We start from the raw sequence: 13,454 nt of genomic DNA, 5'->3' as shown, positions 1-13,454 counted from the left end.
TGAAAATGTAGATCTTAGTAATGCAGATTTATTTTGAATTCAAATGTGCAACTTATCCACGTATACCAAGTGAAACCATCAAGTTTTGCTTATTAATATTTTTCAATTGTATCAATGAAATTCTTACCTCTTGAGCTGTTCAAAAACATGCTTATATTGATCCGTGAAAATACTCTCATGTCGTGTTGCATTCTGAACTCGAAATAAAGCCTGATTTTTTCTACTGCTCATGGTTTGTGTGTCACGATTTATTTTATTTTTATTTTTTGAAGTAGGAAATATTTAGTGCAAAATCTTATGAAAGAACACTGCGCAAAGCTATGGTTGCTAGAAGAGATACCAATTGTATTTTTAAATATTTACACCAAATTGCAATAGGAAACAATAAGTAATTTTTGTAGTAGTTATTAAAACACAAATTAGTTGACATGTACACAGAGTAATTTAAATATTTTAAATATTTTAGAGTAATTTTCATATATTTACACCAAATTGCATTAGGGAACAAAAAGTAATTTTTGTAGTAGTTGTTAAAACACAAATTAGTTAATATGTACACGGAGTAATTTAAATATTTTAAATATTTTAGAGTAATTTTTAAATATTTACACCAAATTGCATTAGGAAACAATAAGTAATTTTTGTAGTAGTTGTTAAAACACAAATTAGTTGACATGTACACAGAGTAATTTAAATATTTTAAATATTTTAGAGTAATTTTTAAATATTTACACCAAATTGCATTAGGAAACAATAAGTAATTTTTGTAGTAGTTGTTAAAATACAAATTAGTTGACATGTACACAGAGTAATTTAAATATTTTAAATATTTTAGAGTAATTTTTAAATATTTACACCAAATTGCATTAGGAAACAATAAGTAATTTTTGTAGTAGTTGTTAAAACACAAATTAGTTGACATGTACACAGAGTAATTTAAATATTTTTAATATTTTAGAGTAATTTTTAAATATTTACACCAAATTGTATTAGGAAACAATAAGTAATTTTTGTAGTAGTTGTTAAAACACAAATTAGTTGACATGTACACAGAGTAATTTAAATATTTTAAATATTTTAGGGTATATTTTAAATATTTACACCAAATTGCATTAGGAAACAATAATGTGTTTTCAAATTTTGCAGAGAAGCTGCATCAGAAGCACAAAAGTCGTCTACGAAATTCTTATAGAATAATCGATCATAGGGAGTGGATCGGTCTAGGTCGTAGCATTATTTCGAATCAAGTTTTTTGAAGGGGTTCCTTTGCGGTTTTTTTTTGTATAGCCCTGTGCTATCGCTGGATGTGGCCTTAGTGTAATTTTTATTCTGTGAATCGACATGAAATTGATTGAAATTCAGTGGTAAATTACATACTTATTATATCTTAAAAGTTTTTATAAGTTTACCCCTCACTTACAGCTCGTTTTTCTGTCAAATTATTAACACTTTTTGTCAGGCTGCAAAAATCATCTGAACGAAACAGTACTTTTAATTGCGATTGATACTGTCAGTGGGTTCAGTCGGTCTGTTTCTTAAAAGAGTGCTATTCAGTGCTTTGGTCCCCCAGTTGTGCATGTTTAAAATCCTCGCAAGGTTCCACTTCAAACTGGGTACAACATATCCATCTTCTGCTAAAGAATTTGCTGTAGGACAATGGGGCGGGGGTTCCACTGTTCCATTTTGTCTCTTCGATCATACAAATTTAAAATCTTTCCGTTGTTCTGGTTCAAAATGGCACCACTTGTGGCACCACTCCGTTGCTCAAAAATCAGGATGAAGTGGTGTGGCGGTGGGCTGGGGCTATGAAGGGATCAATGTTCCATTTTTGCCACAAGCTTATTTCCGCAACAAATTAGGTCTAAGCTCGTTTTAAAGCAGTTCAATAATGTTTCTAACGGAGCTAGATAATTAACTTATAATCAAAGTTGACGATGCTTGTCGATTTTTCAACGTTTGGATTAGTATAGAGTATAGACTTTTTGCTTAAAGAAAAAAAAACATTACGTGCAGAAACTACCTTAAGCTTTCTTAAAAGCGAAAAAAGTTTTCTTGAAATAGACACCGATTGTGTTCTTGTCAACACCAATAGTATACGAAAAATCCTCAAATTGTGCCCTGATAAAGCATAAGTAGTCTTCATCGGTGGGATGTTGAACTGAATGGCTGTAATGAACAAAGGCTGTACCTCAAGTGCGACACGTATAGCTTGCTCGTAGTTACAGGTGTTATATGCCTGACGAAATATTTGAAATGAAAATATAATTATCTACAATGAATGCAGCTAAATTTCCTGTCATTCTCGAAGTACTGGGATATAAAAATCAAACATTTTACCCAATCACTAAGGCTACTTCTATTTGCAATTCATCGCTAGCTTAGTGGAAGAAGTCGTTGGTTCGAGTCCAGATGGTAGTAGATATTTCATCGTAAATTAACTCTTTAATGAAAAGGGTTAGGATTCTGAGCAACTTTAAAGGTTTTTTTGGAAATCTCTTGAGTTTGAAAATCACTCTAGAAAATGATTTGTTAGGAAGAATAAGCATTTTTTTCATACAGTTCGTGGTAACGAACTGTAGTAAGGAGCGACCCGGCTCAATAGTAAACGAAACTCTAAAAACAGAATTTTTGATACTAAAAAATATATCAAAAGAATTGGCTTTTTATGGTGATTTTAAATATATAAGTTTCATCAAATTTAGTCTTTGTCATCAAAAGTTACGAGCCTGAGAAAATTTGTCTGTTTTGGAAAATAGGGGAAACACTCCCTACAAGTCACAGAATCTTAACGAAAATGACACCATCGCATTCAGCTCGTAAGAGAACCTTATTGTAAAAGTTTCAAGCTCCTATCTACAAAAATGTGGAACTTCCTATTTTTTACCAGAAGACCGATCACGGGTGGGTGTTTATCCTAAATGTCCTCCTAAATACCTCGCTCTTTACGCTAAAGTATATTTAGGAATTTCAACTATTTATTTTACTGCCTTTCTGATTCAGGGGTCATTCTTATAGAGTTGGGACAAAATTTAAGCCTTAGTGTAAAGAGTGAGGTATCAACGAGGGGACAAACCCCCTCATATACATAATAAAAATATAAGTATATAAAAATTCGTTACGTAAGTTAATGCTTAAGTTACGTATATTTTTTTCTAACAAAAACGTTCATTAAAAATTAAAGGTTCTAGTTGCCTTTTCAAGTAACCGAAAAATTGGATGGCAATTAGGCCTCCTCCCCCACTCCTTTTTTCTCAAAATCGTCTGATCAAAACTAAGAGAAAGCCATTTAGCCAAAAAAAGAATTATATGCAAATTTCTTTTTAATAATTTATGTGCGGAGAGCCAAAATCAAACATGCATTAATTCAAAAACGTTCATAAATTAACTAACAGAAATAGTTTTTTTAACTGGAAGTAAGGAGCCACATTAAAACTTAAAACGAACAGAAATTACTCCGTGTATGAAATGGGCTGCTCCCTTCTCAACGCTCCACTCTTTACGCTAAAGTTTTTTACTGTTTAATAAAGTAGAATTGAGAGAAAGAGTCAAACTTTAGCGTAAAGAGCGGGGCGTTGAGAAAGGAGCAGCCCCTTTCATACACGGAGTAATTTCTGTTCGTTTTAAGTTTTAATGTGGCTCCTTACTTTCAGTTAAAAAAAACTATTTTTATTTATTCTTTCTAAGGACCTAATGATGTTACACAACTTACTTTTTCAGCTTAAATAATAGTGAAAGGAGATCTTTGAACAAAGTGGTTTTTATTGACAGTACGTGGAATCAAACTGGTGGAATTTTGGCGCATCCCAATTTACAAGGTATGTTAAAAACAATTTTATAAAAGATTTGTTAGTTCTTCTTTCAACTTTTATCTCGAGAAATTACTTCTATTCTTCTTTTTACTGTATTTAGTTTGTCTAATGTTGTTGTTCACATGTATTATTATTAAAAGATTAAAAATTCTAGTGGATTATCTAGAAATAAATAATGAATCTGGGGTAAAAACTGGTTTTGGTTTTTATTTACTTTCATTCATGTAGGTATGTGAATTAAAAATAAAATATAGTGTGACAATATTTATTTTAAATAACAATAATCAATACCAGGAATTCGAGGTCTACAATTAATAATCATTTTCCGGAAATAAGAACTTGAACGCCATTTCTTTACTAATTATTGTTTTATTTTAAACAATAAATATTAAACAATTTATTTGACAAAATATTAAACAATAAACTATGGCAGAAAAGAAAAGATTTGAACGATAATTATAAATATTACAGCGCTAACTAAATTATTTTCCAAGAAAAAAAGGGGTCTAATGGGAACGGAAATGGTGAAAATAATTTTGTTGTTTGTTTTCTGATATTTTTTATGCACATGCTTTGAGTATAAAGAGTGAAAAAACGGAAAAATTATGCAAATGATTAAATACACGCCTATAGAGGTGTCTAATAAACGTTTTTCGAAAGATATGTCATCCGGGTGTTGTAAGTAACGACGAAGATCATAGTGCCTTCCCTACATTTTTTTGGTTGGGAGGGGGATCCTGATCCTTTTGGTCAAGAATCGAAAAAAATTAATCTTTGAACGTTCTAGGCTTGGAAACGCTATAGGTTTATTTTATGCATGTGTTGCTGTGATTGTGCGTAATTGGTGAATGTCGACATTCACCGGTGAATGTCCGAAATACCTTTTTTTCTCCTTGGATTTAATCAGCGTTGCCAGTCAACCTCTTCAGTTTAATAAAAGGTTTGATGGTGACAGGTTAGGTTAGATTAGGTTTCGTAAGATTGGTTTAGGTTTCGTTAGGCTTTTAACCCATTTCTTATATTTGTAATCATGGTTAACCTAATCTAAGCTAACCTAACTTTAGCTGTTACCATCATAGCTTGCATATGACGGAAAAAACTGACTTGCAAAGCTAATTGAACCTAAGCAGAAAAAAAAAGAATCTCGGACACTCACCGCTGAATGTCGACATTAGTGGTGATGCGTTTTTGGATCCGACGACAGCCATAGGGGTTGTACTATTGGAGCTACTAACCCCTCAAAACGTTATTACGCCCATGTGGGTCTCACACAATACTATTGTGCATTTTTTTGTTATGTAATGGTATAGTAAGCCTGATTGTCATGTAGTAGGGGCTTGTTTGTTTACTTATGCAAATGTTTTTTTAAGATTTCTTTGGTTGCTATGTAATAGGGATTTTTAGAGTTTACGATCTGCTAGTCAAGTCGGATAGTCTTGGTTGTAAAAAAATAGATCTTGGTCAAATATTTACAAGTGAAGATGACATAATTTTACGTGACTTGTTTTGGGTACGATGGACCTTAATAATCTAGAAAACTGGTGTTGAAGGTCAACGACACGTAAAATGTTAGATCTTACGGTTCACTCACCTCAATATTGAAAAACAATTCATTGTGTAGACATCCAGGATATTATTCGTGGCAAATTCTTGAGTAATGGATTTTACTTTATTGGATATTGAACACGCTAGCAATGGCGAAATGAAACCTAGAGTGTCTAAATTTGCAGTAGAAATTACAAGGGATTGTCACCTCACCCTAGAATGGAACAAGGTGGTTGCACGATATGCAAGATCATTGAGGAAATTTAAGACGGAAGAACAGTTATGCTTTGCAGCAAAAGTGAACACAATACATATTCAAAGATTCCAAGATGGATGAAATGCATTAGTGAAATATATTGAAGACAAAAATTTGAATCAATCTTTAAAAAGGGAGTGTCGTTGTTACATTTTTAGTTGGACATTTTACTAGCGAGAAAGGATCTTCATTCTTAGCTAGCCTATAATCGGTAGTGAGAGTTTCAAGATTAAAAATGGCTGGATTTGAGCGAAAAATCATATGGAATCTAGTGACTTACGAAAAATGTTTGATTCTAGATGATCATTTTCAGGAGTTATCTCTTCAAAGGAAAATATTTTATCAAAGAATGCTCAAAGATATAATGAGAAATGATTCTTTATCTTTGGACTATTGTATGAAACTTTTCCGTCATGCGCTCGATGCATTTACTCAGTTGATTGACATATTAATTGAAACAAAACAAAATGATATTGTGGATTTACTTATGAGCACTAGCTATAAATTTGTTTAAGATGGCCATTTTGCAAGGCAAGAACAAACAACTCGAATAATGTTTGTGAAATCACTCGACTACTCCTACTAGAAGACATTCATTTTATTGATCGCAAGTCAGTTTCTTTTTGGCAGTGAGACAGTCAACATTGAAAAAATGTTTTACAGATGTCCATTATGTTTGTATACACTGGGTAGCTGGTCATCCTTTGAGAATTATGTTATTGTTGGTGACTATAATGAAGTGTAAATTAGGCAATCTGTGTGAAGTGCATAGAGGATAGGCAGTGCAAATTAAAGAATGTAATTCCTGTCCTGAAGATGTTTATAACTATCATACTAGAGGTTTCCTATGATCCAGTTGTGGCTATGATAATTATGATCAGTGGGAAAATACTTACCCTGGTATGATTGGAAATAACCCTAAACGTGATTTCAGTTCATTTTTAAGAGAATGGTACCATCGTTATTTTAAATTATTTTGGGAGGAAGAACCTGATCCACGCTTCAATCGCTTGAATAATAAGAGAATTTGGTTTTTACGACATTGCTCTGAAGATACTGGCTATTATGATTATAAACCTACTGATTTTATTTGGCTTTTACTAAAAGTGATTCTTCATATGAAAATATCGTATGTGACATTGCTTCAAATAAGCAAATTGAAACACGTGAATTTTATAGCATGAATCATAGTAGTATTATTGACTTTTCGTGGAAATATAATAAAAAAATGGTTATATTCTATTGTTAGAAATATGAACCTGAATTTGCATGCCAAGATGCATACAACTTAAAATTCTGACAAGCTGGCACCACTTATTACTGATGGTTACCTATACGTAGAAGAAGAAATCTAAAGAATGAAGGCTTTCTTTGTACATATTAAATAAAAAACTAGTTTTTTAACTGAAAGTAAGGAGCGATATTAAAACTTAAAACAAACAGAAAATACTCCGTATATGAAATGGGTTGTCCCCTCCTCAACGCCTTGCTCTTTACGCTAAAGTTTTTAATTGTTTTAAAAGGAAGAACTGTGGCAAAGAGTCAAACTTTAGCGTAAAGAGTGAGGGATTGCGGAGGGGACAACCCATTCCATATACGGAGTAATTTCTGTTCTTTTTAAGTTTTAATGTCGCTCCTTACTTTCAGTTAAAAACAAGTTTTTTTCATTTAATTTCAGCACGTTTTCGGATTAATGCATGTTTGATTTTGGCTCTCCGCACATAAATTATTAAAATGAAATTTGCATATTAATTCTTTATTGGCTAAATGGCTCTCTCTTAGTTTTGATCAGACGATTTTGAGAAATAAGGGGTGGGCAAGGAGGCCTAGTTGCCCTCCAATTTTTCGGTTACTTAACAAGGCAACTAGAAATTTTAATTTTTAACGAACATTTTCATTAGTAAAAAATATACGTAACTTAAGAATTAACTTACGTAACAAACTTTTATATTCTTATGTTTTTAATATGTATATGAGGGGGTCTATCCCCTCGTTAATACCTTACTCTTTACGCTGGATTGTAAGTTTTGTCCCAATTCTTTAAGAATGACCCCTGAATCAGAAAGGCCGTAGAATAAATAGTTGAAATTACTAAAAATACTTTAGCATAAAGAGCGAGGTATTTATCTCCTCCTAACTACCTCGCTCTTTATGTTAAAGTATTTTTAGAATTCTTCATATGCGTAATAATCTCTGTTCGTTTTAAGTTTTAATGCTACTCCTTACTTTCAATTGAAAAAACTTTTTCATGTTTATTTTTTCATTGTTGTTTCATAGTAATGCTAGAAAATCCCGCGCCCTTTTCATTGAATTTCTCTTCCCCCATCCTCAAACCATCCAGCCCCACCTGCAAACCAAAAAATCCCCCTGAAAATGTCTATACGCTTCCCAATAACCATTACTGTATGTAAACACTGGTCAAAGTTTGTAACTTGCTGCCCCTCCCCCAGGAACTGTGGGGGAGTAAGTCATCCCCAAAGACACAGTTATTATAGTTTTCGACTATGCGGAACGAAATGGCTATCTCAAAATTTTGATCCGTTGACTTTGGGAAAAAATGAGCGTGGGAGGGGGCCTAGGTGCCCTCCAATTTTTTTGGTCACTTAAAAAGGGCACTAGACCTTTTCGTTTTCCGTTAGAATGAGCCCTATTGCAACATTATAGGACCACTTGGTCGATACGATGACCCCTGGGGAAATAAACAAAAAAAATAAATAAACACGCACCCGTGACCTGTCTTCTGGCAAAAAATACGAAATTCCACATTTTTGTATTCTATGACATTTAAGGGGTGTTTCCCCCCTATTTTCCAAAATAAGGCAAATTTTCTCAGGCTTGTAACTTTTCATGATAAAGACAAAATTTGATGAAACTTATATATTTAAAATCAGCATGAAAATCCGATTCTTTTGGTGTATCTTTTAGCATCAATATTCCGTTTTTTAGAGTTTCGTTTATTATTGAGCCAGGTCGCTCCTTACTACAGTTCGTTACCACGAACTGTTCTACAAGTTTTACTAATAAACAAATTCACAAATATTTTTAAGGCATTTCATTATTAGGCCCTGAAATTTATATACCAGTAGGAAAGAGTATTTTCAACTAGAAAGTCGTTCAATCGAGGACTGTCTACATGAATCCTGAGAAATTTACTGTAAGTATATCCGCGACACTAATAAATAAAATATAATAATGCATGAGAACCGCACCTTTTGGTTGATAAATCTTTTAATCGCTTCCGACTTCGAATTATAGATTTTCGACTTTGCTCAAGAAGTTTTATTTAGTGAGGCGTATAGAATGAATGGTAGACCAATAGGATGCAAAAATTAAATTTTCTTCGCTGTTTGTAATATGCATAGCCAATGTTCCGTCTTTAAAGTTGATGGGCTACTATTGAAAATGATAAAGGCATTGTTAACACTTTGAATATGATCGAGAAAATCCGAGGGTATGCAATAGGATTTGTATTTTGGTATGTCGGGATCCAAATCGAATTCATTGGTTATTTAATTTATGTTCATGATGCCAACTCTATTAGAACAGTACCATCAGGGGTAATTTCCCAATAGGTTTCAAATTGATTTAGCGAGATTAATGTTATACTCTCCTCCAATGGTTCGGCGAAGGTACACTCTAAACGTACTATGCCCATTTAGACAAAACTCTTATCTTGAGTACCGTACAATTCCAATGCAATGATACCATGAGTGTTTGCAAACATTTCACCGGTTATACCATTCTTAAATAGTTGTGAATCCACATCTAGGGATGGCATTGTTAACTTATATAGAATCCTGTAGGATTTATCAAAGGATAAATTGTAGTCAAAGCAGCAAAATTACTAACCTGTTGGTTTTGCACATGAAGTATTGCCGAGGTGAGAGAGACTGTTACATCAGGTGCAGCAGCAACTACTTTTCGTAAAGCGAAATTGCATGGAGGAAGTTGTTGTGTCAGTCTTACGTTTGGGAGGCAACCATTGAGATATATTAAATATTTCATGATTTATTTTTCCCACCAAGTGTACATCATTAGTTGTCGAATCTCTAAGTATATTGCTAGTGTCAGTGTCCGTTTTATATTCCTTTTCAATAGCTAAACCTCTCAATAGCTTATAGGATATGAAGTCATCAACATGAATTGTATATAACTTGCTTAGTTTGAAAGATTGTTGCTTGTGCTCACCAACGTTCCATTTATGTACACATTAACTTGCTTAAGCAAACTGTGTAGTACACAATTTTCCTAGGATAGTCCCTTGGCTGCACTTGGTTTTTTATTGTTAGATTTTTTGACAATCATATGCAGATCTATAAATATCGAAGTCAAGTCTATAAAATAGTCTTCACTGGAATAAATTGGAAAATGAACGTTTTCAGAGAGCGGCTGTTGGGGATAAAATTGTTCATAGTAACAGTGTTTCACACTCACATCAACATTTTCTGCATTGAAAAGTTTTAGAGATGAGGTGACTAAAGGATGAGATTCTTTGTGTGGTAGATGTGCCATTTCTAGGACAAGAAATCCTTTTTCGGTCTAGCAGTTTTTACTCTTGGCTTTTCTATTCTTTGTTTCTCGCCCTTTTTAAACCTTCTTCGCTTTGTCATGATTTCAATCGCTCCCCGAGGGATCTCGCCCCTCACCTGAGATTTTTTATAGACTTTCTTTAAAATCCTTCCCAGAGCCCCAATCGTGTAGTGTAGATGATGCAATATCCGTGGCAAGCGCAGCAATATATTTTTATCAAGGGGTAATGCAAAGTGAAACAACTAAGCAAAACAATTGCCGAGACTGTAACCTGATACGGACGAACGACCCATGTAACAATCTAGAGTGGATCAGACACATTGGGCATGAGTGTCACATAGAAATCACTAGGCATTGTGAACTTTGTCACTGCAACCCAAGAATCAAAATTGGAGTTGTATCCAAGCCAAAGAACAAGCAACTGTCTCTTACCCTTGCGAGTTCGACTCTTTAGTATCATTTCAGTTTGATACATTCTATGATTTTGAACATTTTGTAATGCATACTAGTAAAAGAAAAATGTCAATTGTATTTTCCCTGTGATCAACTTTAAGAGGGCTTGGATTTGATTTGAGGGCGGTGATTATAAATCAACATGATTTTATCTAAATCTTGAATAAAAGTAGCAATTGTTTTTAATGTACAATATCTCAAGAATCAAAGTTGAATTGTTCTTATCAATCGTTCTGAGAATACCGCTTTTATTGGACTATAACTATGATAGAGTATTGTATTATATATATATATATACCTCGCTCTTTACGCTAAAGTAATTTTATTAATTTCAACTATTTATTCTACGGCCTTTGTGATTCAGGGGTCATTCTTAAGGAATTAGGACAAAATTTAAGCTTTTATAAAGATTGAGATATTAACGAGAGGCTGAACCTCCTATTATACGCAATAAAAACAAACGAATTTAGAAGTTCGTTACATAAGTTAATTCGAAAGTTACGTATATTTTTACTAATAAAAACGTTCGTAAAAAGTCAAAAGTTATAGTTGCCTTTTTAAATAACCAAAAAATTGGAGGGTAACTAGGCCTACTCCCCCGCTCCTTTTTTCTCAAAATAGTCCGACTAAAACTATGAAAAAGCCATTTAGCCATAAAAATAAATATGCAAATTTTGTTTTAATTATTTATGTGTGGAGAGCCAAAATCAAAATATTGATTTAATTCGAAAACGTTCCGACATTAAATAAAAAACAAGTTTTTTAAACTAAAAGTAAGGAACGATATTAAAACTTAAAATGAACAGAAATTACTCCGTATATGAAAGGGGCTGTTCCCCCCTCAACGCCCCTCTCTTTACGCTTAAGTTTCTTATTGTTTTAAAAAGTAGAGGTGAGAGAAAGAGTCAAACTTTAGCGTAAAGAGCGGGTCGTTGAGGGGGGAACAACCCCTTTCATATACGGAGTAATTTCTGTTCGTTTTAAGTTTTAATATCGCTCCTTACTTTCAGGTTAAAAAACTTGTTTTTTTTTATTTAATCTGGTTAATGTCGACATTCACCGGTGAATGTCCGAAATTCCCTTTTCTCTGCTTGAATTCAATTAACTTCGTGAGTCAGTTTTACAGTCTTCTTCAAGCTATGATGGTAAAAGTCAAAGTTATGTTAAATTTGATTATAAATATCAGTAATGGGTTTAAAACCTAAGCTAATTAACTTGTCATCATCAAGCCTTGCATTAAATTGAAAAAGTTGACTGGCAACGCTGACTAAATCCAAGGAGAAAAAATGTATTTCGGACATTCACCGCCCGGTGAATGTCGACATCCCATCTGTAGCTAGTGCCGTATTAGTATTGTGTAAATAGGAATATGTATGAATTTAAAGCTTCAACTATATAATATTAATTGCCCATTGAATTTTCAGGCCTGCCGTTTGTTACCTTTGAACCTAGAGCCTCGTTATTTTGGAGATATCAGAAAGGTAAACCCCTGTGTCACCTGGCAACAATTGAAGCAATTTATTATCTGTTTGTTGATTATGGAACAGCATTTGATGGCTATTATAATAGACAGTACGATAACATATTGTTCTTTTTTCGGTATATGTATTATAAAATTCATAGTATTTACGGTGCGGAAAACCTACGTGTCAACCAAGCTAAACAACTATTTTATTGATTTCGGAATTAAAATTGCTTTTCTATTAGTACCTACTTTTATTTTGTAGATCACTGGCTTTAAACCAGGGGTGCAAGCACCTCTGGGAGGCTTACCTAAAAAAATATTCCGCATGCTGACCAATGATCTGCTTATGCGCAGGTACCGAGCTTCTGATTCTCTATATTCGGCCGAAAGTGCAGTGAATGTTAGGGGGCAAATCATCCGAATCTTCCTTTGTTTTTCCTTCATACTCTTCCAGGTACCCGGTCGGAGGCTACCAGCCTCCGACCGGGTAGTCTAGCCCGCCTAGTCTACCTAAAATTTAGAAATTCCGTTTTTTAAAGAAAAATTACAACGTTAGAAAAATTTGTCTAATTAATTTTATCCGTTGATTTAAATATATGGAGACGTGTTTCTTTCTCAGGAGGCAGGAGAGGCCACCTAAAGTTTGTTTGGAAATCTATTTTTCACCTTGATTGAAGTGATCGTCATGCAAGCACAAGCAGGGACCTGTTCTATAGACCCGGTATTGGTGGATCCAAGGGGCCGGGGGATCCCCCAAGATTTTTTCTGGTGTTCTTATTCCTTGTTTTTTTCTGTTTTCCACTATTTTTAAAAAATAAATTTGTCGATTTGAACAATTATTGGCACCCTTGTCACATTCCTCCCCCCAGATTTTGCTTGTTGGTATTAATTACAATTTGTTCCGTAAATTCTCATCATAGCCCATTATTTAAAGAAAAAGCTCCCGGTCGGAGCTGGATGGACTCTGGCTGTGCTTACAAATTCACACCGTTGACCCCCAGTCCATACCAAATAGCCAAGCGACACCAGGATTCGAACCCCTGTCCTCACGGCTAAAGGATTTGAAGTCTAGACCGCCTAGTCTACCTAACTTTTAGAAATTCCGTTTTTTAAAGAAAAATTACAGCGTTAGAAAAATTTTTCTAATTAATTTTATCCGCTGATTTAAATATATGGAGACGTGTTTCTTTCTCAGGAGGCAGGAGAGGCCACCCAAAGTTTGTTTGGAAATCTATTTTTCACCTTGATAGAAGTGATCCTCATGCAAGCACAAGCAGGGACCTGTTCTATAGACCCGGTATTGGTGGATCCAAGGGGCCGGGGGACCCCCCAAGATTTTTTCTGGTGTTCTTATTCCTTGTTTTTTTTTCTGTTTTCCACTCTTTTTTAAAAATGA

General features: G+C 33.9%; 1 protein-coding gene across 6 annotated transcripts in view; it reads left to right on the top strand.

The window, feature by feature from the left end:
- Positions 1 to 12,299, top strand: part of LOC136031763 (tRNA-uridine aminocarboxypropyltransferase 1-like) — a 72,622-nt gene extending 60,323 nt beyond the window's left edge. For all 6 annotated transcript variants that reach the window (XM_065711503.1, XM_065711498.1, XM_065711499.1 and 3 more), the window contains 2 exons: positions 3,718 to 3,815; positions 12,018 to 12,299. In XM_065711503.1, the coding sequence (XP_065567575.1) occupies positions 3,718 to 3,815; positions 12,018 to 12,271 (352 nt within the window). In that variant the 3' untranslated portion in view covers positions 12,272 to 12,299. The remainder of the gene's footprint in view (positions 1 to 3,717; positions 3,816 to 12,017) is intronic.
- Positions 12,300 to 13,454: the final 1,155 nt, after the last annotated feature.

Source organism: Artemia franciscana, chromosome 10, assembly GCF_032884065.1.
Source record: "Artemia franciscana chromosome 10, ASM3288406v1, whole genome shotgun sequence".
Classification (NCBI taxonomy): Eukaryota; Metazoa; Arthropoda; class Branchiopoda; order Anostraca; family Artemiidae; genus Artemia; species Artemia franciscana.
Note: the sequence above shows the minus strand (reverse complement) of the source record. Positions and strands in the feature narration are given on the sequence as shown.